At 37.5% G+C, this 27,805-nt stretch overlaps 1 protein-coding gene across 1 annotated transcript in view; it reads left to right on the forward strand.

Moving 5' to 3' along the window:
* The window catches only part of LOC139152245 (glutamate receptor ionotropic, NMDA 2A-like), an 81,424-nt gene that overhangs the window by 40,783 nt on the left and 12,836 nt on the right, over positions 1-27,805 (forward strand). The window contains exons 2-3 of the mRNA XM_070725387.1: positions 19,306-20,025; positions 21,423-21,631. Coding sequence (XP_070581488.1) covers positions 19,306-20,025; positions 21,423-21,631 — 929 coding nt within the window. The remainder of the gene's footprint in view (positions 1-19,305; positions 20,026-21,422; positions 21,632-27,805) is intronic.

Consider the following 27,805-nt stretch of genomic DNA (forward strand, 5'->3'; position numbering starts at 1 on the left):
TCGAACAGAGAATTAGGAAAAGATACAATTCTCCTACCCATATATTTAAGTTTCACACAAATTACTTTAGGATTGTAATTTTAGTTTTCTTTTGTGCAAAGCAAACTAATCGTGATGGACTCGTGACGGAATGAATGGTCCTCTTGCTATCTTGTAATTATTAAATTTCCGTGTAATCTTCTGATATGGTACAATATCTCGTGACAATATGGGTTTATTATTTGTACCATCCGGACACTCCCGATATGAAATGTGTTTTCGCACGTTTTTTGCAAACAAGCCGAGAGCATTGCAATACGGTTTGTGTGGTATTATAAAAATCGCAAGGGGGCCGACAGTATAGTGATAACGCGTAACAATGGCTTAAGGTAAATACGGTTAGATTGACAGCCAAAGGGCATACATCTGTCACAATTGTTACGGTGACATTTGACCTTCTGCTGCTGCGACACAGTTTCCATGACATAAAAGCTGCCACGTGACTGTACAGCACGGTGTCCCAAAGGGGATCCTGTAGGCAGCGTGTCGGTGATGACACAGTTAAATACAGATGAAAGGTGACACATATGCAGCTATTCTGAACAGAGATTCTGGAAAGACACTCCTTAGATAGGATCTAGGAAACCAGTATTGTCAAAATTCTGTCTGACATTTTTGCAATAGCAATGACATTTTTATGACGTAAGCGTACGTTTCCTATGCTAGAAATGTATTGATAACTTGCAGGACGAAGAACCATGACATTTATCGGCTAGTACAGACACACGCACACGAAGACACGAATGCTTGCTAAACAAATGCTGTGAAAGAAACGTTGAAATTCTACCATAAGGAATGTCCAACATTCCAAAAACGGAGGAAGATGTCCATGCAGTTGCATCATCGATTCCCTCGGCTGCATCCAACCTTTCACGGTCTTATATCGCAGTCGAGGGAATTTCATAGCTCGATAGGTTTAATTCTTTTGCAGCGTTCATTAGGCACTGCTACATGCTTTGAAATCAAGGGATCATGTTATGTCTGCGCTTACTCCTTATTGCAGTCGTTTAGATCCTTAGTCTCTGTCCTGATGAAAACCGTTATTCACCACATCGTTCGGTGGATTTACTAGTTTCAGCGCTGAGCATGCGTGAATAATCAATCTTCAGTCCTCCAGATTATAGCCATTAGTAGACTAAAAGGTTTACGATCGTAAGCCCAACAGACAAAAACAAAGCCCTGTATATTCAGTTCAATGTGTATGTTCACAACATATGTTTATAATTGTATCATATCTTCAAAAGCGATTGTGTAGTTCAATATGACAGTCGAATTTAAGTAGTTTAAGCATACGCTTGAAAAATAGACAGGAGGGCTATGCTTGAAAGCAGTTCAAATGTTTAACGGTATTTTTCCAATGGATGCAATTGACAGGCATGTGCAAAGGTCATGGTAACGACCGTGGTTCAGCCTGGACATGCAGTGCTTAAATATTCAAGTATACTCATAGAGAGACAGTCAGATAGCCAGACAGACAAACAGACATGTACATGTACGTGAACAAACACCAATCAAGCGCACAAGAGGGCAAGTAAACTTCTTCCCGCGCTCAAGCTAAATATCACTTCACAGTATAATGGCTGTTTAAGTCATTCAAGCATATTTCCATTGCGCAAATTAAAAGGCTGTCCCTGAATATAAATTGGCAAATGGATGATGGATTCCTTTTTTGATCGATGTCTTGTCAAAATAATAACTCGACTGTTAGAATCATTCGTACGCCTAAAGGATAGTGTTTCCGGTCTACACATTTTATTGTGTCGACGGTACACTGTCTAGAAAACCATTAATAGAACACTTTGATTTCAGATTTTGGAAGGAGAAGACCGACTAAATTATTTAAATGTTCAAATGTCTACATCGTGCACTCTGACGAAGTTTGGAGCGAAAGTTGTTGCGTTTGTAGTATCAAGCTACCCTGACACTGTTTCTCATTCCTAATATAGTCCAGAATGAACAGTTGAATGCCAAACAAATCGATAACACATTATTGCCATGCGCTGAGTTTGACAAGGACAAAATACCCACGTAGTAATATACCGGAAATCCCACCTTCCCTATCAAAATCCTTTAATGGCGCGCAAGTTCACTGTTGATGTAGATATGCACAATGAATCATTCGAAAAGGGCTCAGTAACAACAGACATCCTTCTTTTGCTTCTTTTAATCAGATTTGCCATTCCGAGGATAAGACAACCTCCCGGCGGTTTCTGATGAGCCTATTGATGGCATGAAATGAAATATTAACGTCCCCAAGTATGTTCGAAACATGCTTTCATTCTGCATGGGCATAGACCTGTAATGTGCGAGCAGCAACCCTTCCATCTTTTTTGTTATTATATCATTATGTCCTTTAAGATAAAATAGAGTGAAAAGAATATATCATGACATCGTCCCTTTTAGGAGCTAAATGAAAATGGCGTGCGTTCTAGGGATAAGACAACAGGGGGAGTGCTTTTTTCTAATTGCATCATTTCTGTAAAGATGAGTAAAATATGTATGGAGTTATCATTCTATTCCGTCTGTAATGGTCCCCGTAGAAACATATCAGTGTATCTGGCAAAATCTCCCTTTAGTCAGTTGAAGAGACACTGAATTGTAGTTAACTTTTTGAATATGTTGGTTCTGGATTTACGAATAATTCCGATTTTACATGTAAGATCATGGACACGCATGTGTCAAGTTCAACCTTGAAACGTGGGAACACGTGTACGTCCTTGTGCTAAATTTTTGAGTGTCTAAAGCAAGATATTTTGTAACAATACATTCACACAATGTAGCAACACTGTAATGTTCTGTGTCGTTTCATAAAGACTGATGTCATATAACCGTTTAGGTGAACTTGAGTAATTGTTCCACAAACATAAAATGTTGATAACAAAAACATTCGGCTGATGGCCGAACCTGATCGAATCGCAAAACGAATCAGTACTTAATCTTCCTGCCAAATTTGCATTTAGGTCAGTCATATCGGAGTGTTAGTTATAAACATTTGTAACCAAATGGTAGCTGAGCAATCGTATTGGATATTATTGGAAAAACAGTAAAGTACATGTCAACGCTATCGCATGTTGTCCTTTTGTTAGGTTTGTACAAAATCCATTCAGACAAATAATAGAAATGGCTCTAGGCGTCAATTCACACATACAGCCAAATTCATGTCTTTCGAACTACTTCAAGAGGAAAAGAGCACAGAATACTGGTATCTAAACGCATAAGCATACAACCAAATCATAGTTCTTGGAGTAGCCGCGGGATTATCTACACACGTGGGCTTCAATTAACTCCAGCTGTTGGGCAGGATCGAGGTCAAAACTGCGGCAACGTAAATCGGTCATTGAACCACATTCTTTACGAGGTGGGGATAGAGTTGAGTTATCTTTGAGCACAGGCTTTGTTGCTAGACGGAAGTTAGCATAGGTTTTGAATAGAATCAAATGTTACAATTACCAAATACATTGGAATTTTTGGATCATAAACATACATATAGAATATAGGGAATGCCTATCAAGTAAGTGTTTATATGTCTTAGATCATACGGCCAAAAACAATGCCATGTGCTTCGAACAGAGACAGCCAATCCGACTAAAATTTTGTCATAACTTAAGAATCGCATATTCACACAATTTACTGACAGGTGCAAGGCCAACCTGTCTCCTAATTGAAAGTGTCTTATTTTGAATGAAATAGAATATTAAAGTTAAAATTAGATTTGACGAGAGGTCAAAATCGGCAAAATGTGCAGTGAGATATTGTCATAAAAATCAGATGTGCTCTGCTGCTTTTGCAAGGGATATGAAATTCTAAAATTGTCGATGCTTAGTCTAATACTTTCAAGCTTAACAACGCTGTGAGTGCGAGTCCAGTTTGATTTGGTATTTTTCAATGTTGTTGCTAGTCCTCTACGATGACATGGCATTTACGTACTTGTAATATGGCGGCCTCCTTAAACATAAATGCAGTCTCGTACATCTTGGACCAACATAGGATTTTCGTGAATCAGATGTAATTTTCCTTTTACGAACTTTGATGTTTGCGATGAAATTGGCGAAATTCTTTTTGCGGAGCATACACGAAAATTTATGTCATGCATACTCAGTGTGTATCTACAAATGTACCTGTTATGAAATTCTATGTCCTTTACTTATGAAGAACCATACATACGTATATGTAAGTGGCCTATCTTATATCATAATTTTACTAGTATGGCACTGTAATATTCTTGTATCTGCCAACTACATGCTGTGTGTAATTTCCTCACGAATTAAGTGAAGAATCACTAGAACTGCACAGCACGATGTCTTCAGAGTGCTTCTCGAATCCCAGGGGCAAATAGCATTGTAGAATTTTTCAGATCTACAGCATGTTAAATCGCGGGAAGCTAAGACAGTGTCATAGTCTCACTCTGACCACCCATGCCGAGGTATAATGGTTTATACCATGGAAATCCTTAGGCTTACTAAAAACCTCTCATTGTCGCTATGTTGTAGACAATTTCAGCTCTTGATCGACGATTCGAGAATGATAAATCAGTTCTATATCAAAAATGCATGGAATGACTGTTTCGAATCCATGCTTGATTAGCCTGAATGAGAGAGCATAAATTCCAACCAGGCAATATCTCAGAGTTTATTAAATGTTGAATCCCGAGCAAGGTACAAGAAGTTTAATATCCCCAGAGTTGCACATCTAAGACTTCAAATATTGAGAATTGTTATGGCAGGTATCCATCGCATTGTCAATAAAGGATTCTCGGCGCGGATGATTTCCATTGGAATACTAATGATGCGGGATTATCCTTCACATAAGCGAGTTGTGGAACGACTCCTGTAATTCTCTGAGCGTTTCATAAGGCGCTTACTAAAACGTAAGAGATCATCAATTCTTTAGAAACTTGGGTGCCATTGCGTTTTATTGCGCGTGACCGTTATTTTGCAATGTCCACGCTTCAGTCATTTTAATACGTTTTGAACCGAATTTGCGCTGTTGGAAGAAACCAACCGAGCAACCAAGCATTAAAAGATCTCTTGGAAGCTACAAATGCGTCCATGGGTGACAGTTAAACACCCTTCTACTATAACAATTTAATTATCATTACAGGTCATAATTACACATGATCACTTTAATGTTTCATCAATTAGTTACGAGTTTTATTTTTTTTAACTGCTCCTTGCCGTAAGTGTTGTCCTCGTGCTGCTATCCACCCATTTATGAAGACGCTTTCATTCCTTCATTTATTTTTCCATTCATTTCTTCGATCCGTAATTCTGAATTATCTTCTTTACAAGTCCCTTAAAGGTGCAAGTAATTATCATAAAGTCTACTGCACTTGTAAAACCAAAGCCACTGGTTTACGAATCTACACAGTAATCAGCAGTCAGCTATTGATACCTTTATATAATTATTGATCAGAAGAACTTGAAATTCAGTCAATGCATCTTTTTATTTAAGTTCATATGTACAAATCATGTACCATCCAACCACCATGCCTCCGTCCCTCCATCTACCTTTACATCCATTCACTCATCCATTCAGCGATCCATCTGCAAATCCAATAGTTGTCAATATATCAAAGAATTTATCTCCATCCAGGAAACAACCCGTGAGTACGCCTATGGCATTAATCCATTACGTAGACCATCCACCTCACATCCATAAACCCAACAACCAATCAGTTTGCCCATCCCTCGTCTCTCAAACAATGTGTCCCAACCTATGCACCCACCAACCCATCTTTGCTTTTACCCAGTAATCTGTCAGACTATCCTTCAACCCACCAACCCATCTTGCCCATCGGTTTGATATCAAATTAAGATTGATTCGATCATTTGCATTGCATATTTGCTTGGAGTCAACACAAATGACTTCAGAAGGATTAACTCGGTTAACTTCGCTTTTTACTCACGCTGTTTCACTGACCTTTGATTGGTTGAAAATCGAACGCTGTCTCTAATATTCAAATTTTGTGCTTGCTCCATGAACAGCTGAATCTATCATTGTTCTCGCCGATTGGGCGTGATCGTGGTATTACCAACGATGTCGACTCGAGGTGACAGCATGTGTACAATCTGCTGCTTTGTAGATATACTGGTGTAAATGGTCACGAGTTGTCTAAATTTAGAAACTCGTTTGGTTACGTCATTTGCACTTTTCTCTTTCCTGAATCTGACCCATCTTTAAGTAATGTTCAAAGAGTTCCGACTTATGTTTCACTGGTTATGCCCAGTGACTCCATCGTTAGTCTATAACGTGGGAATAAAAAACATGATTTCTCAGACAGTATCAATGGGATTACTTGCTCCTTGAGCAGTATGACGTAAGTTTTAAGCCTGCCTCAAGGTTGGGATTAAGTTCGGCAAGAGTGCAGCCTGCTCGATTTTCATGTTTCAATTTACACCGACCATGCAGACATCAATGTCCGTCTTAGCGCAAAGGCTCACTTCCAGATAAAAAAGTAAAGATTAAAAGTCGTAAACTTCTTTACATGGTAGAAGCTGGAGAGTTCAGGCGCCATGAAATTCGACATACCAATATCCAATCACCCGCATTTTAATATTTTGATCAAGGATACAGAAGATGATTCCTGTTGACATTAAGAGGACAACTACCGCCACCTTAGTCGCCCCTAAGCCCACAGAAGTCAAGATTGTGATAATGCATCTAGTGTATCTTACATACTTATTCCATGCATCATGTTTGCCAGAGTTGATAAAAATAAAATGAATTGCAAATGATCAAAAGTCCATCACTATTAAAGATCCAGGATATCAGGTGTCTTATTGCATCATTGGAAACCGAAAAAAATATTTTATCGTTGACTTTCATCAGACCATTGAACTCTAACTTCATCAGAACATAACTTTGATCTTTTTTATCGGAATATCAACTTTACCAATGCATGATTACTAATACGTTCAGCTTTCAGTATTTCAACATATTATGCTTGTGATGTCCTCTCATTTTGTAAACAAAATTCGACATCCAAAATCGAATTTGCCTCGAGAACATGTTTGCATTTACATGTTAAATAAATAAGAAATTTCATTTCCGAGCACACACTAAATGGCACGAGTGACAATCAGTCGACATAATCTTACGAACTCAACGTGTTTTCTTAGGGGCCTCTAGCTATGTACTCTATTCTTACCCCTAACCTCAGAGACCCCCTAGCTTACCAGTGACAAACTCGAAACGAGGTTTGTCTCTAGTACTCTTCAATTTTAAGCACAAAACGTTGATTCGTCGACAATACTCTTGCAAAAGATTATGGTGCCTCATGGTGTCTTAATAAGCTGGAGTAAATAAATTAAAAGTCACATCTGAAACATGGAATCGGCAGAAGATTCCTAGAGGTATTAAGAAGAAGAGGTCAGTCCGTTATTTTAGATTGTGTTTTTATCTGTCAGAAGATTATGAGTGTAACCAAAGTGACCTTATCAAAGCATTCTATATTTTAGCTTCTCATTTCGCTACATTTGTTTTTTAAGCAGAAAGCATTTCGGTTGATCTCAAAAGTTCAGTGCACGAGAGACAGAGATCAGTGAGTTTTGTCCTCAAACAACAGGTTGCCAGAGGTCATAGTTGTGAGACGCGTACATTGTAAGTCGATTATTTTGAAGTCAGTGAAAATTCAAGAGAAATACATGCTCTGGTTGTCGATAACTGCCTCCGGGCTCAATCGGATAAGGCTTTTTGTACTGACGATTCTATAGGCCAACCCTTTTAGCAAAACATTGAAGCAGCGCACAAAAACTAATTGGCAATATAGTCGGATACCAACGAAGCAAGAGTTCGAGTACCTTCGAGATATCATTTATGCTATCATTGAATAAGTTAACGTTCTCTTAACAGATCCTTGACCTTCAACGTCCCATTAATCAGCATGACATCAAGAATGCTACTAAAGACTTATCTATACCTTAAGCACATGATGCACTAGTAGCAAATTATTAAATTACTATTATTGTTGCGATTATGATTGTTAATAGTATTGTTGTGACGACATTGTTGACGTCGATGACCACGACAACGACGAAGACGATGAAGACGATGATGATGATGATGATGATGATGATGATGATGATGATGATGATGAATCACCATCATCATCATCATCATCATCATCATCATCATCATCATCTCCATCATCATGACCATCAACCTGGCGGTGTGATGGTTGTGGTGGTGGATGTACTGATATTTGAGATAATAATGAAATAAAGTACTCTGACCTTTCTAAAATAAATACGTGAACGGCAAAGTTAAATATGCATATGTCTTGTGAAAGGAAATATAAAATTGTAGACACTCAGTTATGAATACAGGGGTGCTTTTCTCATACGAAGACAAAATAAGTGAAATGCTCTACGAAACTTTGATTAAATGTCGTTTGTGCCTTCAAAGAGTTTAAATGAAAGTGAGATGGTTCATCAAGCCTTCGGTCTTCAAACGAATTTCTGTTTTAAAGGAAAATATCAGTAACACACTGGAAAGATGCTGAAAAGTCGTCGCATATCCTGATACATGCTGATATTTGTTTGAGGAAATATTTTATCTGTGACACTGAGAAGACAGATTTCAATAACTTGTGTGAGTAGCACTGGAACTGCGGTGACTCCTAGGGGTCCAAAGGAACGCCAGTCGTGCTCTAATATCCATTAACCACCGTTAGATTATCTGCTTGGCAGGTTAATCAAGTTTCCATCCAAAATCAAATTAGAAGGTCTAGCAATTTAGACATCAATGTCAGTCTTCCCATAAATCGAATTTTTCGCTGATAGTTTAAATGACAGACGGCGGCATAATGAGATGCTATTAACTGTCAGAAGTAGGACATTTTGACGCCCTTTTTTCTGGTGGAGAAATCGCAGACGGGCATATTTCAAACCTTCTTGCACCTAAATCGGAATCTAGTACAGAGTATACGTCCATTTAGTTGGTATTCTTGGGTTTACTTATCCAATTGTGCAACGACCAGGGTCCTAAACGTTAGTACTGCCCACACACTTCACCGATGTTCAAAATTATTTCCTGTGGAATGCAGACAATTTTCCTTTGTGTACTACTACCATGCCTTAAACTTACTCGACTTTCAATGCCGCAAGCATGTTCAACTTACCGCATAGCTTGAAGATTAACCATTTACTTTTAAATTGAATCTGCTCGTACAAAAAAAAAGCAGACGACCATACACCATCATGTCTAACATCGATTCCAGGGATTTTTGCTTTATCAATGTGGCAATAAGTTCATGTACCCTACTGTATATAGCTTACTTTTCCACGATATCGTCTTTGTCTGGGAGCCTTTACATCCCACATCTTCGATCGGCTTGTTTCATAAAATATGTGATATTTTCCTACCTAAAGTGGACACAGATTCACAAGGATTATACACCACCTATTTCGCTCTTAGTTGTTTAAGTCCTCATAACATGTTGATATGTATCGCGCATTACAGAGATTTTTCAAGCTTTTAGGGAGAATTTACAATTAATAATAAAGTTGAAATATTTTGTTTTAGAATGTTGATGGCACTACTTGAAATCACATCAATTTAAACGATATTTGGCAATTTGACTAAGAGATACGTCATTCTGACGCATGCTATCTCGCCTTGAGTTAAGGTATGGACCATCAAATATCCTATCTATACATGTACGTGGCCTAAGTTGGCAGATGCAGACTATTACCATACACAGAGTCAGTACAACACTTACAATATAAACTCATGAATGCCACCGTTCACAGTCAGAGGGGATACAACTGTCACATTATGTTAACATGCTACTCTTGACTTAATGATTCGACGGCTAAATCTGAAAATAATTGATTTCCCAGCTGATGAAAGTCTCCCTCTGCAGAGGAAGCACAGAATTAAGTTTTGGTCTCAGGAGTTCCAAGGGAAGTTTTGGCTTTGTGGTAAATGTCGCCGCTTGAACGCTGACTTATTATGTGATTTTTGGCACCACTGTTCTACTCTGAATGACGTCACCGTACTGATACGTGATCTGAATCGCAGAAAATTCATTCTAAGGCCTCCAAGATGTAAATCAGACAGATGTCGTTAGACCACAGGTGGATACTAAGCATCGAATGAGCTAGAGTCGAAAAAATAGACTTTGAGAAATTCAAAACTTGACCCAGATTCTTGTATTCAACGATTCCTACGTAGACATTCATATTTGCCCTCGCGTTGATTAAAATGCAACTCCAATGCCGTTAGTTGTACATGTAACCAAATGTATACATGCTCGAAAAGCGAACAACTTTCTATGAATTTGCTTTCAAGTGTAAAACTTTTCTTCACGGAGTCCTAGAAAGTCGCTTTATTCATATATGTATACGGCGTGGATAAAAGTAGCCGTCTATACTAATTGATGTACTGATCCTAGCACAAAACTAGGTCTTATACAAAGGTTAATCCTAGAAGTCGCAGTTGTCAAATCTTTCGCCAACAGATCGGACTCCGTCGCATATTCAATGTTTCATTGACCTTCAAAGTATGGACAAGGTCGTCACTGGTGACAAGGTTTAAGTTAGGTGTGCACTTCATTGAACGTGTACGGCCTTCGGCAAAACATATAATCAAGAATATGTACGATGCTCAGGCCTTGAAAAGAAGCCGTTGAAAGATTTTTTCGGAACTGTCGGAGCAAACGCCTGTGTTTTATAGCCGACACATAAGTCTCCATATTTGTTTAGCTCGAACAGAGTGATTCACAAACGGTAATTTCAGTTTGCCTTCCCGTCCTTGAGTATGTAACGCTGTTGACTCTACCACTTTTACTCAAAGGACAAATACCTTAACGACCCGCCTTCTCTGAAAGTCATTAAATAAAGGTCTGAATTCCGATAACGTTTTGATCGTATCTTTGCCATTTGCGTGACATGACACTTGCGCTGTTTTGTCTTCTTTGTTGGTTCCGGCTGCAAAGCAGGGAACACAGCCTTGAGCTACTTCTTACCTTTACAAATGTCCTGCATTTCGAGCGTCACCCAATTATCTAGATTAAACATTTATGTTTGAATGGTTTAATAGGGCTATGTAAAAAACACTCCGACAGCTCGGCATCTTTCTCACTCTCAGTCGCGCATAGTCTCTGTACCGTAACCGTTCAATCGGAGAGAAAACGAGTTTTACTTCTTAGTCATTGTATCACCCTGAAAGAAGCACGTGATTTTCCAATTGACCTGGTATGCGACAAAACTTGATTAACACTTCTTTGACAATTTTTTTGTGAAATTCTCTCCTGTATCTCCAATCAATGCAGTGATTTCCCATGAGCCAATAAGTTCATGATTTAGTATAACCCTTTTACGCTTGATCATTTTTAAAAGTTCACAGTCCCTCTGGCAGGTATAACGCATCGAAGTTCAACAATGAGAAGTGAACGTTTCATTATATTCAAGGTCGAGATAGACTTTATAACTAGCACCAAAATGTCATAAATCATGCACAATTCAACTTCAGAACTATAATGTTCTCGGGGACCCACTTTCCTGTCCAAGTTTCAACTCTTCAGATTTGCCCTCAGCGTATACAGGATGCCGTACTATTGATTGCTGCCTTGGATATGGAGACTCGCAGCGCCCAGGGTAGGTAGCCTGGGACCGCCTGAACGACTTCATCCCAGGATACTGAGGAATGAAAAACTAGATTAGACATATTAATTAATTCAAAACTTACACGATTTCAAACTTCGGTTCGATCCGCCGACCGAATTAATACGAAAAAGGGCAAGTGTCCTTGAATCGCCTTTTGCATACACATCGCTTTCTTGTGTCTTGCTTGTCCTTTTGCCAACATTAGGAGCATGTTCAAATATTCTTTATTAATCACTAATAATAAAAGGTCGAAAGAATTTATGGAACAATAATAATAATAATGATATATATATATATATATATATATATATATATATAATATATAGATAGATAGATAGATAGATAGATAGATAGATAGATAGATAGATAGATAGATAGATATATATATGTAGATATATAGATATAATTTAACTATCAATTATAAATTATTTATAACGCTCTGCTTTAGCATCGAGCACTGTAATATCCCACGAGGACATTTGTATATGTCGAGATATATATATATATATATATATATATATATATATATATATATATATATATATATATATATATATATATATATATATATATATATATATATATTATGGTTTTCAAATTCAAAGAATGTTTCAACGGGTTTCACATCTTGTCCACAAGAACGTCGCATGCATTTGTGGACATTCATAATTACTTTCATACTGATTAATTTTCGTCTTTTAAAAGTTTAAACTAATATTTGAATTCAAATTAGCCACAAATAACTTCTGTTTACTCAATGAGAAATGTTAAACTTCCGATTGTCACAAGAAAAACCAAGATGATGAAAACCTGATATGTGTCTGTCTGCTACATGTTCACATATTTACGTGAATGTAATGATTAATCGCAGCATATTTGCGTACCTAAAGGTACATATGTTGACTTTCATCTCCGCCTCATCTCTCTTCTGACATTCAGACTCAGTCAATATAACACCATATTTTGTTAAGAGCTTTAATATCGCACAAGACTCACGTCTTTAACATTCTGTTGCTTGTAATCCCACTTCGAACATGCCAATAAGAGTTTTAGCGATCACGACAACGAAATCGCTGTCCCCGTTATTTATTTGTACATTTTGTTAAAAGAAATAAGTCTTTCGTCAAATTTGCATTTATGCCATGCATGGTTTTGCGCTCCTTGTCGACCTTCCGTCCCTTCGGACACGTTACCCCTAGCACCATTACATGTGATTCTCGCGAGACGGATTCATTCTGTTTGTCTCCTGAGAAAGCACGCTGTTTGTCTCCGTTCACTCGTTACATGTTTCATATTCCAAGCGCCATATGTTACGTGTTTTGAAACACTGATGCTGTTAGGAGGTAACATCCCCGCGGTTTGAACATCCTGTCTTCTGGGCGGATGAGCTGGTTTACTTTACTGCATCTTTCCATGTCTACCTTAATGTACAATATATTCGATATTCTGTTGTATGTCAACTTCTCAATACCGGATGTCGCATACCGTTCCAAAACCTTCTTTTGGTAGATCATTAATAAGTAGATACCGTGGATAACCGAATACGATGCCCTTATGGTAATTTGAAAATAATAAAAAAAAATGTTCACAAACAGTTTCGACACCGCAGTAGACAAATAAATAAGCAATGGGGGAAAGCACCGTTCAAACAGGTAAAGGGATGCAAGGATGCAAGGATGGTAAGACAAAGGAGTTAAAGTATAGGGATGGCAAAATCATACACCATGGCTCATTTTAATGAAAATTAACTTTAAATTTATGCGGAACTCACACTTTAAGGTAGATCGCGTCTCGGAGACAAATATTTGGACTCTCAAAGTTTTACAATTCTATTCTGATCTACCACTTGTGGGGGTTCATTTTAAAGCTTTTGGTGTAAGAAACCTTTTAACCGACTTAGTTTTCCGAAATTTGACAATTTATTTTTTTCTATAGAGTTAACACAGAAATTGCGGTCATTTTGAGCTTTTAAATATCGGTAAATCACGGGTTGTTTCTCTAGTACCAAAGTTTGCACGGTCACCCCTGAATTTTATTCTTGATTTTGAAAGAGAATGGTTGAAAGATTCCTGGAGGAAAATTTGAGCAAAAGTTTTTAGTCTTTTACTTTCGAGACTTTCCAATTTATAGTTCCTCTCAAGATGTTCCATAGCTTTACATTGCTCCGCGCCGCGTAAATCACTGACCATTCAGGAAACACGTATGCTTTTCCACATATTTCGATAACTCCGCCAGATCTTGCTAAAGCATCCTGTATTACATCGCGACTATCAGCCGCTGTTGCTTATCAAAATGCAAACAAGTTACACGTATCTTTTCCCCCCATGCTTATCAACAAAACTTCCGCCGCCGCCCTGATCGATTTCCTGTAACATGACATCCGCCGTACCACGTCTATCTAAATACGGGTTGATTTAACATTCAGGAAGCAGGCTTTTACATTGCGTGTTTTTTTAATTTCGCTCAACAAGCCAATCGATAGTCAATATATTTACATAGTAACTTGACGATATCTACACATAGCAACTACTTTCCACAGCAATGAGTGTGCCGAATGTAATAAAACACGTTGATGCCAAGAGATATGGCTACTGAGTTTACACTTCCAATAACTTATTGCATGGCCTGATTTGAATTTTAAGCAAACTGTAGTAGGCATCGAATGCAATTCACCTAGCTGGTGTGTTTTAGTTTTTGCCATGTCAAGTTTGTAGCGATGATTGATTGGTTGAATGGCCATGTTCAAATACTTGTCATTTGCATGGAGTGGATGTAAAATACTTTGGACGAATGAGATCAAAACGGAAAGAGTATGCACTAAAATACGAATAGAAACATAGAATTCTTTACAAAAAATGGATAAACGATAAAGAGAAACGGGATAACCGTCAGTGGCGTGTTTCTTTAATTTTTTATTTCAATTAGACGTGTGTGTTTCAGGGCAAGATCTATTGGAAAGTTACCCTAAATCCAAAAGTTAGGCCCTGTATGAGGAAAGTGTGCAGGATCTCTAAAATATTCAGTATTATCTTCCCCAGTGCCCTACGGTATAAGCAACCTGACTTAGCGAAATTATGCGACAACAGATCTTTTTTTTCTGCTACACCCACAGTTCGAGAAAGCTTATTTTATTCCATGACTGTCAAGCTATCGAAGGACATTACGCGTTGAATGATTGATCTACGCACCATTTATTTTCGATAACATTGAACGATTTCATTCCATACAAGATCTTATCGTTCTTGGGGGTTTTTTTTTTGCAAAGTTCCAATCGGAAAGTGGGTTATTTCTCAAGCAATGACATAGGGTGTTTAAAACCCGTGACAACTTCGACTGAATCATCGCTTTTTGTCATGGCGTAGAGTGTACCAATTCGCCATTACAAAAGAGCAAACCAACAATTATAGGTTCCCTGGAGCTAGCATGCTGTTTGACAGTCATTTCGAACTAAGTGGAAATCATTACGGTTAAGTGTCGTGCCGAAATCCGGTATATCATGACTACCGGTGCCGTCGTCCAGAGACTAATAGCCTTCTTTAACCCTAGACGATTTAGTGTTTTGTAATCCAAGGATTACATTCTGCTTTATTTTAAAATCCCACAGCCGTGAATTAGCCAGACAGTATAGCATAAACTTCTCGAAGTTTGAATTTTATGATAAGAAAATTAGCTTACGTTTGGCTGGGTACCGCAGCTGACGATTACTCCAAAATGTTTACAACGATGATCGAGCGATTTCCGGAAATTAAAATGAACAAATCATTTGATACGGCTATATCAATCAGATATTTGAGATACCTTTTAGATCCCCTAGTCGAGGGAATCGGTTTGCCTATTTTCAAGTTGTTTGCGTACTGCGTATGACAATTTTCGAGCCAATATGGTGATATTCTACTGCTGTTTGACGTAAAAGCAAGATTTAAATATTTGCAATTTATCATTTAACGAGAGGTGTCACCATATGTGTGTCAACACCATCAAAAATATTAATTTTTATCCATTAGCTACCGAAAAAAATTGAAAGGACAGGCTTTTTACTTTCCGTATGGAAGCATAAGAATCATAAGTACTGTAAACTAGCCAGTCGTGTGGCTTCTTGAAAGACATAAGATTCGCAAGAATGAAAATGGTTCGCAAAAAGTGAACCAAACTAACCGTGGGTCTAATTACGTGTAAACGTCAGATGATAAAACGTTGAAGTATATACTTTCAGTCATAACTAAATCAAATGATCATCACAAGGATAGATGCAATGATATATCACATTTGGCTCACACTTTTCTTAATATATTGCATCACTCCTTTCTTACATGCCTTTGGAGGCAATACATAGTCATATTAGAGTGCTTTAATTGATTCCTGTGTTTTGAGTACCGTTTTGTCAGTCTTTAATCGTGTGATTTATCATTGAAACTAACGATTTGTCACATGCGACTACATTATTTGCAGCAATAAGATTCAAGATGCAAAAAACAGCTTAGGTTCTGTAGTCTTTCAGCATTACAAAATGTTCTAACCTTTTTTCATGAAGTTGCCTGACTTCTGTACAAAAGGAATTAGATTGAAATGGGAAAGTTTGGGATAAGCTTATACACAATACAGTATGTTCTTACATGTTATAGTTGACAAACCTTGACTACATGACCACAACACTGGCTTAGTTTGCAATTTATCAAAAAAATGCACCGTGATATTATTTCAATGTAATGGTGGAAATAACATTTTTTCTTGTGTTTATGCCAGAAAATTGTGTTAGTAGACAAACTGTCTTTTTCAGACTTTGTCTTAAAACCTATGCAAGTCGGCTAGGCAGCTTTAATCCAGAGCAATAAGAGGAGTTTACCCAAATGTTTGAATGCATTCACGAATTCCATAGCTCTTATGCTTTTCCCGGGGTTGCAGTGGCTGAGTGTAATACTCGTGTCAGGGAACGAGGGAGTACACAGGAAAAAGTTCTCGTTTAGCAACGTTATCTCGAGATTGCAGCCATTATTCTTGGACAGCCTATACCAGGTTGTCGAACTGTGTGCGTGTTTACTGATACATGTACATGTGAGGGTTGCCGATTGTGTTTGCTGATAAATATCCAGATGCTATCGGGCAGTCGCTGGTGATATCTATTCCTTCCTGACGTTTATCGGATGAAGATACAAAATGTGCATGACATGCGCGTCTTCTGCCCGTGCCATCACAATATATATATATATATATATATATATATATATATATATATATATATATATATATATATATATATATATATATATATATATATATATATATATATATATATATATATGCCGCGCTCCTGAAATAATATTGACTTGGGCTAACTACGTTACTATTCTCTGTCATGCCGCCGTTTTTGTCGGTGTTGAAAATGTTCTGTAAGCCACTGTTATCGCATACACAATTTATTAAAACCTTTATGCCCAAACAAGGACATTTGAAATTATTCTCAGGAGGGAAGGCCATTTGTTGCAAGGATTACGTTCTCTTGTTTAATTCAAAAGTTGCGGAGGGATTTAGCACCGTGCAAGCGGACTTTGCAGATTTTTCGACAAGGCTGACAAATTATATGTATACACATTTCAGTACCCTGTCATTTATTCATCAGCTCGGCGCGATCAGAACTAAGTATAGCCCATCACAGTTGAGAAGAAGAACCATTATCATGAAGCCACAGCAACAGTATGTTCGATGTATGGAAACCCTTCAGGAAAAACTGCCATTTCATTAGGACCAAATTCATTTGCGGTACATGTTTTAAGCGATGGTGAAAACGCTGAAAATCTACGACTGCAAACTTTCACACAATAGACTACATGTTAGTCTCGATTTTTTAGTTAATTCGAAGGCGACATTAAAACACGCGTTCACAAGGAACAGGCGCGATTTGCCGTAATGCCCTGGAACGATCTTGAAATTCCAGTTCTAAACTGAAGTACAACATTTGATATCTTCTACCTAATTCATCAAGCTCCGCTTTAGCTTTACGGTTTCAAAACTAGCACAGGGCCTATTAGCTGCACATCAGTTCTAGATGCTCGTCCTTGACATAGTTTTTGTCAAAGGAGACAAGTAGAACTGATACTGGTTCAAACTTATATATATTCCTTTGGTTTTAGGAACCAAGGGGTTTGTTTAGAATGTCATCAGAGACTCAAATAAAGGCATCGCCCACCTACTGTAGGTGTATTCTGAACGTAAACCATAGGTCGGTGGCCTTTCCAAACAACGTTTGAGTCCTAAATGCTTCATGCACAGATGACATGCACAATCTTAACTCTCAAACTTGTATATCAATTTAAAGTGAAATTCTTCTCAAAATGGCGCAAATGAAACGGACAACAGCAAAAAGTACCTGATGACCTTCATGTAAAGCAACAAAATTAGATCAAAATAAACTCTTCGAATGCAAGTAGTCGTTGCTATGAACAATATTCAGTCTTGTTAAGATGATACCTTTTGTAAGAGCTTTCTACCAAAATTCTGACTCGATAAGACTAACATCAAAGATGGTGAAGTAGGCAAAAGTTTCACATCCGAATACTATCGGACTGGAGGGAATGAAAAATAGATGAGACATTAAGAACAGCACATTAATCTTTACAATATACACTTGTGGAATATCAAGTGTAACTGACAGTGTAACTTTGTCTGAAGATTGCAGGATACATGAAACTTAAGTAACAGATATTTTTACTTGTACTTTAATAAAACTGTATTATAACACTCTGATTTTATTATCGAGCACTGTAATTTCCCATGAAGACATCTGTATAATTATATATATAATAATATATAATATATATATATATATAACAGCACGAAAACGATTTCCCTTTAGCCGAAAACCTAAAATTTCATGAATTTTCATTTTAAAAAGTAAAAATATCAGTTAAATTATGAAGATGTTCAGATTTTGAGAGGTAATTTTTGCTTTAGTTGCCTTTGCATATTCCATTGCTGATATTTAAAGCATTTGGCAAGAAATCCCATACTTTCAAGTATGGTGAAAAAAATCAACACTGATCAATGGTGTAAACATTTTTACAAATTACAAATGTAAAACTGATCACTAATTTGTTTAAAATTAAATTTCAAAAATTTCAAAGAAATGTTGATATCTGTACTCAATGACAGAAAAATTCACAACGAAAAAATCACAATGTGACATTTATGGTTTTCAAACCAATATTTTTGTGTTTTATCTTACACTTAATGGGTTTTGCACTGTAAAGCCTATAATTGTTGCATAAAAAGCAATATATATATATATATATATATATATATATATATATATATATATATATATATATATATATATATATATATATATATATATATATATATATAAAAGAATTGTTTTGCAGAAATACCATTGGCATAATGATTGATACTACCAGTAGTGCATTTGCCGAAGAGACAGATTGTCATTTTTTTCCATCGTTACTGTTGATCGATTAGGTCTCAGCACAGAGATGCTAGATCCTTATCTTGAAGTAAGCGGCAAAGAAAAGGGGCAAATTTCGATTTCAAGACCTGACTACTTCTTGTGAGCATTACTCCACCATTAAAAGTTTTTTTAGACGTTCAGAATGTTGTTTTAGGCGGCTACTGTTCTGACTTGTATGTGTTTTGATTTTTATCCTCACAGACGACATCGCCGACTGTCTTACAGTTTGCTGCTTCAGTAACTCATCAATCCGCCGCCATATTGGATTTTCTCGCACATCATGAGTGGTATCGTTTTAATGTTGTCACCAGCATGGCTCCGGGACACGTAGAATTTTCACAACAGCTGCAATATCAGGTAGAACAACTGAACAAAGTCTTTCCGGAGTGGGCTATTCAAAAAGAAATCATAATAGACATGTCTAAAAATATGCAAATTCCCATGCAGACGTTATCCTACAGCAATATTTCAGTGACTGTTCTGTACTCCACGAGGACAGAGGCCAGGACTATATTCAGATTTGCAAAACTTTTCGGATTCCTCCAGCAAGGGTATGTGTGGATTGCAGCAGAGATGACGACGGGGAGTCTGGAAGATGTAAGGAGAGCGCCCCCTGAGTTTCCACAGGGATTAGTGACGGTGAAATTTCACTCACTTGCTTACAATTTTGAAGAGCGTGTAGCAGATGCATTGTTGTTGTACAGGAAATCCTTTTTAACATATTCACAACAGAGCCAACTTGACCACAAAATTTCAATTCGGAGTTGTCATTTGAGACAGTCGAAGAATACGGAACTGTTTGAAACTTTAAAGGATACTTCGGTACCAGAAAGAAGCACTTTTACATTTTCAGACCAAGGATTCGTTGAAAATCCTCGGATTGTATTTGCCTCTTTGAACGAGAACTCGATATGGAAGAAGGTAGACATCACTTCTTTGTTTTCTTTCTATTGTATTTTGGAAAAATATCCCTCTGGCCAGCGCACGAATCACTTCAAAAACCGCGTGTCGTGGCCCTTTTCCTCTATCGAAATTTAACATCCCCTTGCAATACTGACCAAAAGAAACAGCGAACAAATAAACGTTTTTTGATACCGTATAACTAAAATTAAAAGACTAAATGTACGCCTGCCCTGCCCTGAAGTCTGTGGGAATAAAACATTAGCTTATACTGTAATGCTCTAAAACCAGTTGCTCAGAAATAAAGGAACTGCATTTCTATTTTTCAAACGAGAACTTCAATTTTACATGTTCTTGTTCCAAGGTTGCAGATTGTAAGAAGGCTGCCTGCATTCACTGTAACCATGGCAACATCCCTTTGCTATGCGCAAGAGAGTTGTTAAAATACTCAAGATCTCATGCTGTCGTAGGCTATTCTGAAATTGTAACGTTATCAACAGATGGGAACGATTTTTTTCATTCTCCTAAATTGGCTTTCAATGATTTTATTAACCTTTAGTATAAAATATCAAGACATGTTGCCCTCATAACCACCATTGTGACATTGCTATCTACGGAGTGATTTGCTATGCATACAAATTGCACTAAACCATTGCATCGCGCATGGCTGCCATAAATTAATTGCGCTCGTGTATTGTATCGCGTGGCTCTATAGCGAAGTGGAAATGAAAGAGTCTCATCTTTCCTCATCAACCTGCACATTAGCACGTAAAGTATCTCTATCTTGACTTGCTCAGATGCACACGCCAAATTTTAATAAAAGATTGTCCCTTGTTGATTAAATTACCTCTAGCCTGAGCGTGCACGATAAATTATAGGCATGACACAGGAACAATATGATCATGGAAATATTTTCTCCTTCCGCAATGCCATTGCTTAATTTTCTGTAAGTTTTTCGGTTTTTGATATTTTTTGTTTATAACGCTGATTCTTTGAGGCAAAATTTCCGTTGCATTTACGATATGCTGAACATTCATATTATGTCGTCTGAATCTGATATTAAGATTCGGGTTCATTACTAACTTTGCAATGGACGCTACCAAAGGTCGAATATGATTTAGACCGAAAAGTTCACAAGACCAAAATGTGTAGCCTACCCTGGTTTCAATTTGTAGACCCTACGCGTTTTACTACTTGCAGGCAAATCCCTCCAGACCAGAAAATGTTCAAAATTACTGATCTTTTGCAAGTCGTTACGATAGAAGGTGAATGTATTAACGTAAAAAATGTCCTACCTGCCTAATGAAGTTTTGAAAACACCTTGGCAAAAGTAAAATTTCAGGCCCCAATTATTCGGAATAAATTGATTTCAGGAGCAACCGTTTTAAAAATCTGACCTTTGACCTTCAACTTACCAGGTTGGAATATGGCGAAATGGCAGCATAACGTTGGACAAGATCACGTGGATAGGGAAACCAGATTTGACACCTACCGGTTACTCCAAACGGCGTCATGTACGCGTGGTGGCGATCGTAGAGGTGCCTTTCGTCGCTGTAGTGCCTTACGAAAACGTGAACAGGACTTGCCACGCCGGTGTGGAATGTAGAAAACGCAATAAAACAACGGGGTTGGTAAATATTCCATATTTCGAACATTTTTTCATCGTGTAACTCTATGCAGGCTTTTAGTGGTTCATCGCTTAACTTTCCACCATGTATCGTTTACGTTGTTTGTAGAATTAAGGTATAATCCACCTCGGGGACAGATATTTGGACTCTCAAATTTTACAATTTTTTTCTTATCTACTACTTGATGGGGGCTCATTTTAAAGCTCTCGTAGTAAAAAACATTTGTACCGTTTAAGTTTTTCGAAAAATTCCAAATTTTATTTTGTTCCATTGAGTTACACAGAAGTGGCGGCCATTTTGACTTTCAGAAATCCGTAAATGTTAGGTAATTTTTTTCTTTAGTACTAAACTTTGCGCACAGTCTTCTGATTCTTCTTCATAATTTAGTAGGAAAGTTTTAGCAAAGTTTAAGTCTTTCACTTTCGAGGCGCATAATGATTAAAGTTACAGTTATTGACATCATGTATCTCTGTAATTTCAAAAATTGTACTGATTTGCAGCTTGCAATACAAAGTTGAAGAATATATGTGGTAGATGTACCAAAGAGTACATGAAATAGAAAGTAAACGAATTGAGAATTTAAGGTAGCTACGTACCTTAAAGACACTTTCAGATTTTTATCTTTTCTCAGTTATAGAAGTCCTAGACCCCAATAAAGTATATATTTTCTGGAAGCCCTGATATTGGAAAATCCAACAATGCACAGTACACAGTCATTATTTGCATAATATTCACGTGTCAAGCGTGTTGCTGAACCTTCCAAAAATCGGGTTTTCCTCCCTTAAGCGAACACGCTGCAATATTTCCGGTTGAAATTAATGCATTGACAAGCCTTGGCAATATTCTTCGAATTTGTGTTTACGATTTTTCCTCCGAGTCTTCATATAAATTATATGGGGCGGCAATTACAATTCTTTGAAAAGCACCTTAGTCTAACACCTTTAATAGTGCATAGCAAAAAACGAAGGCATATAAAGGAAATCCCAGACAAAGATATTACCAAGGATTGTAAATGCACAAATTTCAATCGGAAATCTTGCAGCGTGGGCTCTTATGGGAGGAAAACCCGATTTTTGGAAGGTTCAGCAAAAAGCTTGTCACGTGACTATTATGCAAATAATGACTGTGTACTGTGCACTGTCGGATTTCCCAAATTTCAGGACTTTCAGAAAACAATACTTTATTTGGGTTTGGGACTTCTATAACTGAGAAAAAATAAAAAACTGAAAGTGACTAGACGGTACGTACAGTAGCTACCTTAACTTTACATGGTCAATGTACTTGTGAAAAGAAAATCGGGCTTTGGGAGAATGCGATGGCGATTTCCGTGGTTATTGTGTACTGTACGTGTACTTCTTAACAGCAGTAAGGTCAAGCCATTTGCTGTTTGACAATGATGAAACCAAAGACAATTTGAACGTTGCAGTGTATGCCTGGCATGGAATGAAAAAGTAACATGTTTTCCATGAGACAAATCAAATTATAATTTGAATTTCAGACATGCAAACATTAGAAAACCAAGGAGAATTAGCGCATGCTCATGTGCAACTGACACATTTTGAAAGAACGTGTTTTGAACTGAACTGAAACAATTGCATCGCCTTAAAAGGTGACAGAAACGTGCAGGTTTCCCTTTATCCGAATTTTTAATCAAATGAAGCCGTTTACATTTGGACGAAATGTGATCAGCTGTCGAATATTTTACGGAATATTTGCCCTTATTTTGGACAGTGACTTGGAAACAAACAGCCGCGATTACCTGGTCTAAACAAAAGAATCATCTTATAAAACACTCTCCTTGCCCCGTTTCCTCTTTCTCCATCCAATTATTGCTCCACTGCAAGTACAAGACCCGAATTAGAGACGAGAATGCAAATTTATGCATGAGCCTCGAAATTGAAAGCCTTAAACTGATGTTCAAACTTTCCTTACGGAAATTTACATTCATTCCCTTCAAAATGGAGAATAAAATTAAAGAGATGCCGTGCATACCTTGTTATCAGAGAAGCAAACTACCTTAAACTATATTTGACATTCAAAATGACCACCAGTGTTGACTCTATAGGAAAACGTTTTCTATTTTCAACATAAGAAGGCTAAAATTCAATTTGCTCCAAGAGCTTCAAAATAAGCACACACAAGTGGCAGAAAAATATTGTAAAAAACTTAAGAGTTCGAATATCTCTCCCCGAGGCGCGTTCTATCGTAATTAGCATCTAATCAGTCCCGTTTTTGGTTGGCTGTGTTCGTCAAAACGAGGCGATAAAAAGTTTCTTGCTGACCAATGCTGTGTGTGATAAGATTGTCGCAAATTGTTTATTTTTAGCTAACATTTAAAATACACGATGGTCTTCATTTTCAAAAGGTTACGTTTTATTTGATTTTCAGAGTGGATGTATAAGGAGAGGGTTTGAGTGATGCATATGTAATTTTGCCAAAATTCACTTTCTGAAATTTACTATTCAAAAACTAGGACAGAACAAGGCCGGATGATCGATTGCGACGGCTTTTTAAACTTTTAGGAGTTTGTCCCAAGGACACAATAAACATGGCCATCATTCATTTACAACAGACGACAACTTTCATGATGTCGCGGCGTCTAATACTGAAAGCCTGAGATGCAAATAAATGATGAACTTCCCAGCTCACTGCTTCAGAACATGGCCATCAAACCTTGTTACGATCATCGTTACAAAGACTCAGCTCTATTAGCGAAGGAATATCTATTTATAATAAGCCTTTGTAGAGCTTGTTAGCTGAAGTAAACCATTCGTCTCATCCAGTCAGCATGTCCCTTAATCCCTAGTCTGAGATTGCTCTGTTTATTGATTTATTGATAGGTGAACGGATTAAGAAGTTAGAATTAGACAGACAGACTGGCGATTGAATAAATAGGTCAGCCGGTCATACAGAAAATGTCTGAACCGCTAGATAGATTGGTAGATATAAGGAGAGACATACGGAAATAATGCATACATATACATACATACATACATACATACATACATACATACATATTACATATCCTATACTGTCAAAAACATCATGTGGCGCTTTGATTTAGTTTAATGCTTTAGTAGGCTATCATGATTTGGAAAATACATGGCATATACAATAGTGTTTTTAAATTCGAAACACGGAACTTTCGGGTCTTCGCCAGGCAGTGGTAATGGCGAATCTATTTGGCGGCGTAAGTCTAACGTCCTTCTGACCAGCTCTCATCGCTCGGGTAAACACGCGCAGCTTATCGTAATCAGCTAGTGATTTATCGGATAACGAGGGGATCCTCGCCTTGGAGCGTGTCAGAGCCGAAGAAAACAAGGCACACGCGCGAGAGATAAAAACGCGAGATAAATCGAGCGACAGATTCTCCTGGGAGTCATTTGTCAGTTATTTTTATCATTCCTAGGCAGTCATTGTCTGTTATGTTTCTCTAAAGGACGTGATTTGATTTTCGTATCATTTTTTTTTGTCAGTGTGAAAACAGTTTTTGGACAGTTTTTCACTTTCAAACGGAAACTGTTACGCGACTAGGCCCTTTTTGTTCAGTTGTATATCATCTAATGTAGTGAAGTTTTGCTTTTGCCGTCACTATTGTTGTTCGTGACCTAATTAGCCTTGGGCATCTCTGCAGTGATCTCGTTTCGTTGATTCTTTATTGATCTTTACGTGTTGTTTAATTTCCTGTCATGTCCGGACAATTGTTTTACATTCATCACGTGTACATGTATTAATAATTAATTGATCGTAAATTGAAAAGACTGTCTTCCATTTGTGATTCAAAAACCGGGCCTTTTTATTCGAAATAGTGACTGTTCCATGTGTCGGGAGACAAGTATTCGGTAAACGTCTCATCAGACATGCCTGCCCAATGGCGCGTAGTATGTTTTCACTTTTTAATATATTGTCTTCATATATTCGATAAATCGAGGAAAGATGTTCAAACCCTAGTTGCTCAATAGAGAGTCGTTCCCATGGTGAATGTTTGCTTAGAGAATGACAAAATGCGGAGAGCTGAGTATTAATCAGTTTTCGAAAACGTCTGTTATACGAGATATTCCTAGACACGCCACGTTATTGAAAGCGTAACCAGGAAAGAATAAAACATTTGTGTGAGCTAAAAAAATACATTTAACGCGAAAAATAATCCATTTGTGTTGCACGCACATGCCGAGTCACGCGCAGCAGAATGTGAATTTAATTCTGACGAACAGATTGGCATGCATCGCGTTGAAGAGCGCGAAAGCTGATTGGTTGATGGGCAATGCAACGATCTGCTCACCGTATTTTCAATCAAGGCAACAATTGATACCGCCAGACGTTTCTTTTCTCTTATCTCTCGCCTTGTCGTATTTTTATGGCTACTCCATGCTATTACTGATATTAATTGCACCTTGTCTGAAAAAAAACATGGCTAGTACAAGCAGTTTCATATCATACTATTAGATGCCATATTTCATCAAAAACATTCTTGATCAAACGACATTAGATTCAGACCATAATTTGTTATGTTAATCACAGTACAGAGATTCGTAATTCTAAGTACAAGAAAAACCTTCGGTTTATTCATTTCCTTATTTACTAATCTCTTTATTGATTTATTTATGTATTGATTGTTTGATGTTCAGTGTGCTTGTTTGTTTGTTTTTCGTTCGTTAAATTATTTATTTACTTATTTATTTATTTATTTATTTATTTTTCGTGATTTATTTATTTACTTATTTATTTATTTATTTATTTATTTTTCGTGATTAAAGTTCAATATTAAACTTTAGGAATACTTCGTTTGTTCTAATGGTTAAATAGATATTTTAGAAAGTAATTTTCAATACATTGTGGCCAGGAAGGATACAAAACTGCACACACAGTAACTGATACGTGCGCCTGTACTTCATGATGTCACGTGATCATATGATACGACACTGTTTTCCACGATACTAATTTTTATTGGCCATTTTCATGACATCGACAGTACCTTACATACTGATGCTTTCTTGATATTAATACACTACAGATAGCCACGAACAGTCGTTTACTTTGCACTTTTGCCACCGCAACTCATTGTCTTGAGAATGTTTGCATTTTTATCGCAACGAAAGTCAAATTTATGGCATTATATATCACTTTCTGTAAGGTTAGTTAAGTTCATAATACCTAACTTTCAACAGTCAATATATCGCAATGTCTGGTGCACGTGGAGGGACAGTGTCTTGCGACACCTTTTCGAGCCGTAGTCATTTCTACATTGTATGTTGACGCATCACTGTAGGTCGTATCATACTGTGAACAAACCAGGCCCTCATGATGTCGGCTCGAACCCAAAATACTTTTAAAAGATTTCTAGAAATTATACCCTGCGGACAACACCGCGTAATTCCTTTTTTACAGTGTCTATTGAGTCTGCAAAGTACCTTTGCTGTTTTTCCCCACTTTGCGATCGACCAATTATGCCTGTCAATCAGACATTTAAATGACGGTTACAGGCCGTTTTTAGACGCAACGGACAAACGCCACGAACGTTGTAAAAACATTCACTAGCCACTAATTGTGGCATTTGCAGTGTGTAATTGTCACAAAATCGGCAATAGTCAGAGGGGGGCATTGTCAAAGTATTCATACGACTACGCCACCGCTGCGTTTCAAAATGTCAGGCGATATTGTTAGTGGCATGCTCGGATGTGACAGTAGAAGATCGTTTTGTCTCCCATACGCCCATCCCTGTGATGTGCGAAGGCCGACTGTTGAATACTTTTGGAAAGAATTTTAAAATTCGCAATATGCTGAGGTGCACATTCCATCTGAGATTTGGCCTGACTCATGGGCTGGAGGCTTTCATTCGTTGACAAAAAAAAACCCAGAAGTGCAGTGGTCATTTTAAACTATCGCCGTAACTCAGAAATAAGCTGCGGCAAAAGTCAAGCCAAACACGGTGAAATGACCCTTGACTCGAACATTCGCTTTGCAGCGACGGGCTATATTTCCAAGCTGAATCAACTCGGGACAAACATAATACAGATGCTTTGCAAAAAAATCATTTCTAGCGTCAGCAAAAAGCAATCCTAAGTAATATGTTTGCCCGTGTAACCTCCATAAATGTAATAATTTCCATAAATGCAACATCAACCATAATTGTAATAAAATGGGTCCATAAATGTAATATCGCCTATAAACGT

Source organism: Ptychodera flava, chromosome 15, assembly GCF_041260155.1.
Source record: "Ptychodera flava strain L36383 chromosome 15, AS_Pfla_20210202, whole genome shotgun sequence".
NCBI lineage: Eukaryota > Metazoa > Hemichordata > Enteropneusta > Ptychoderidae > Ptychodera > Ptychodera flava.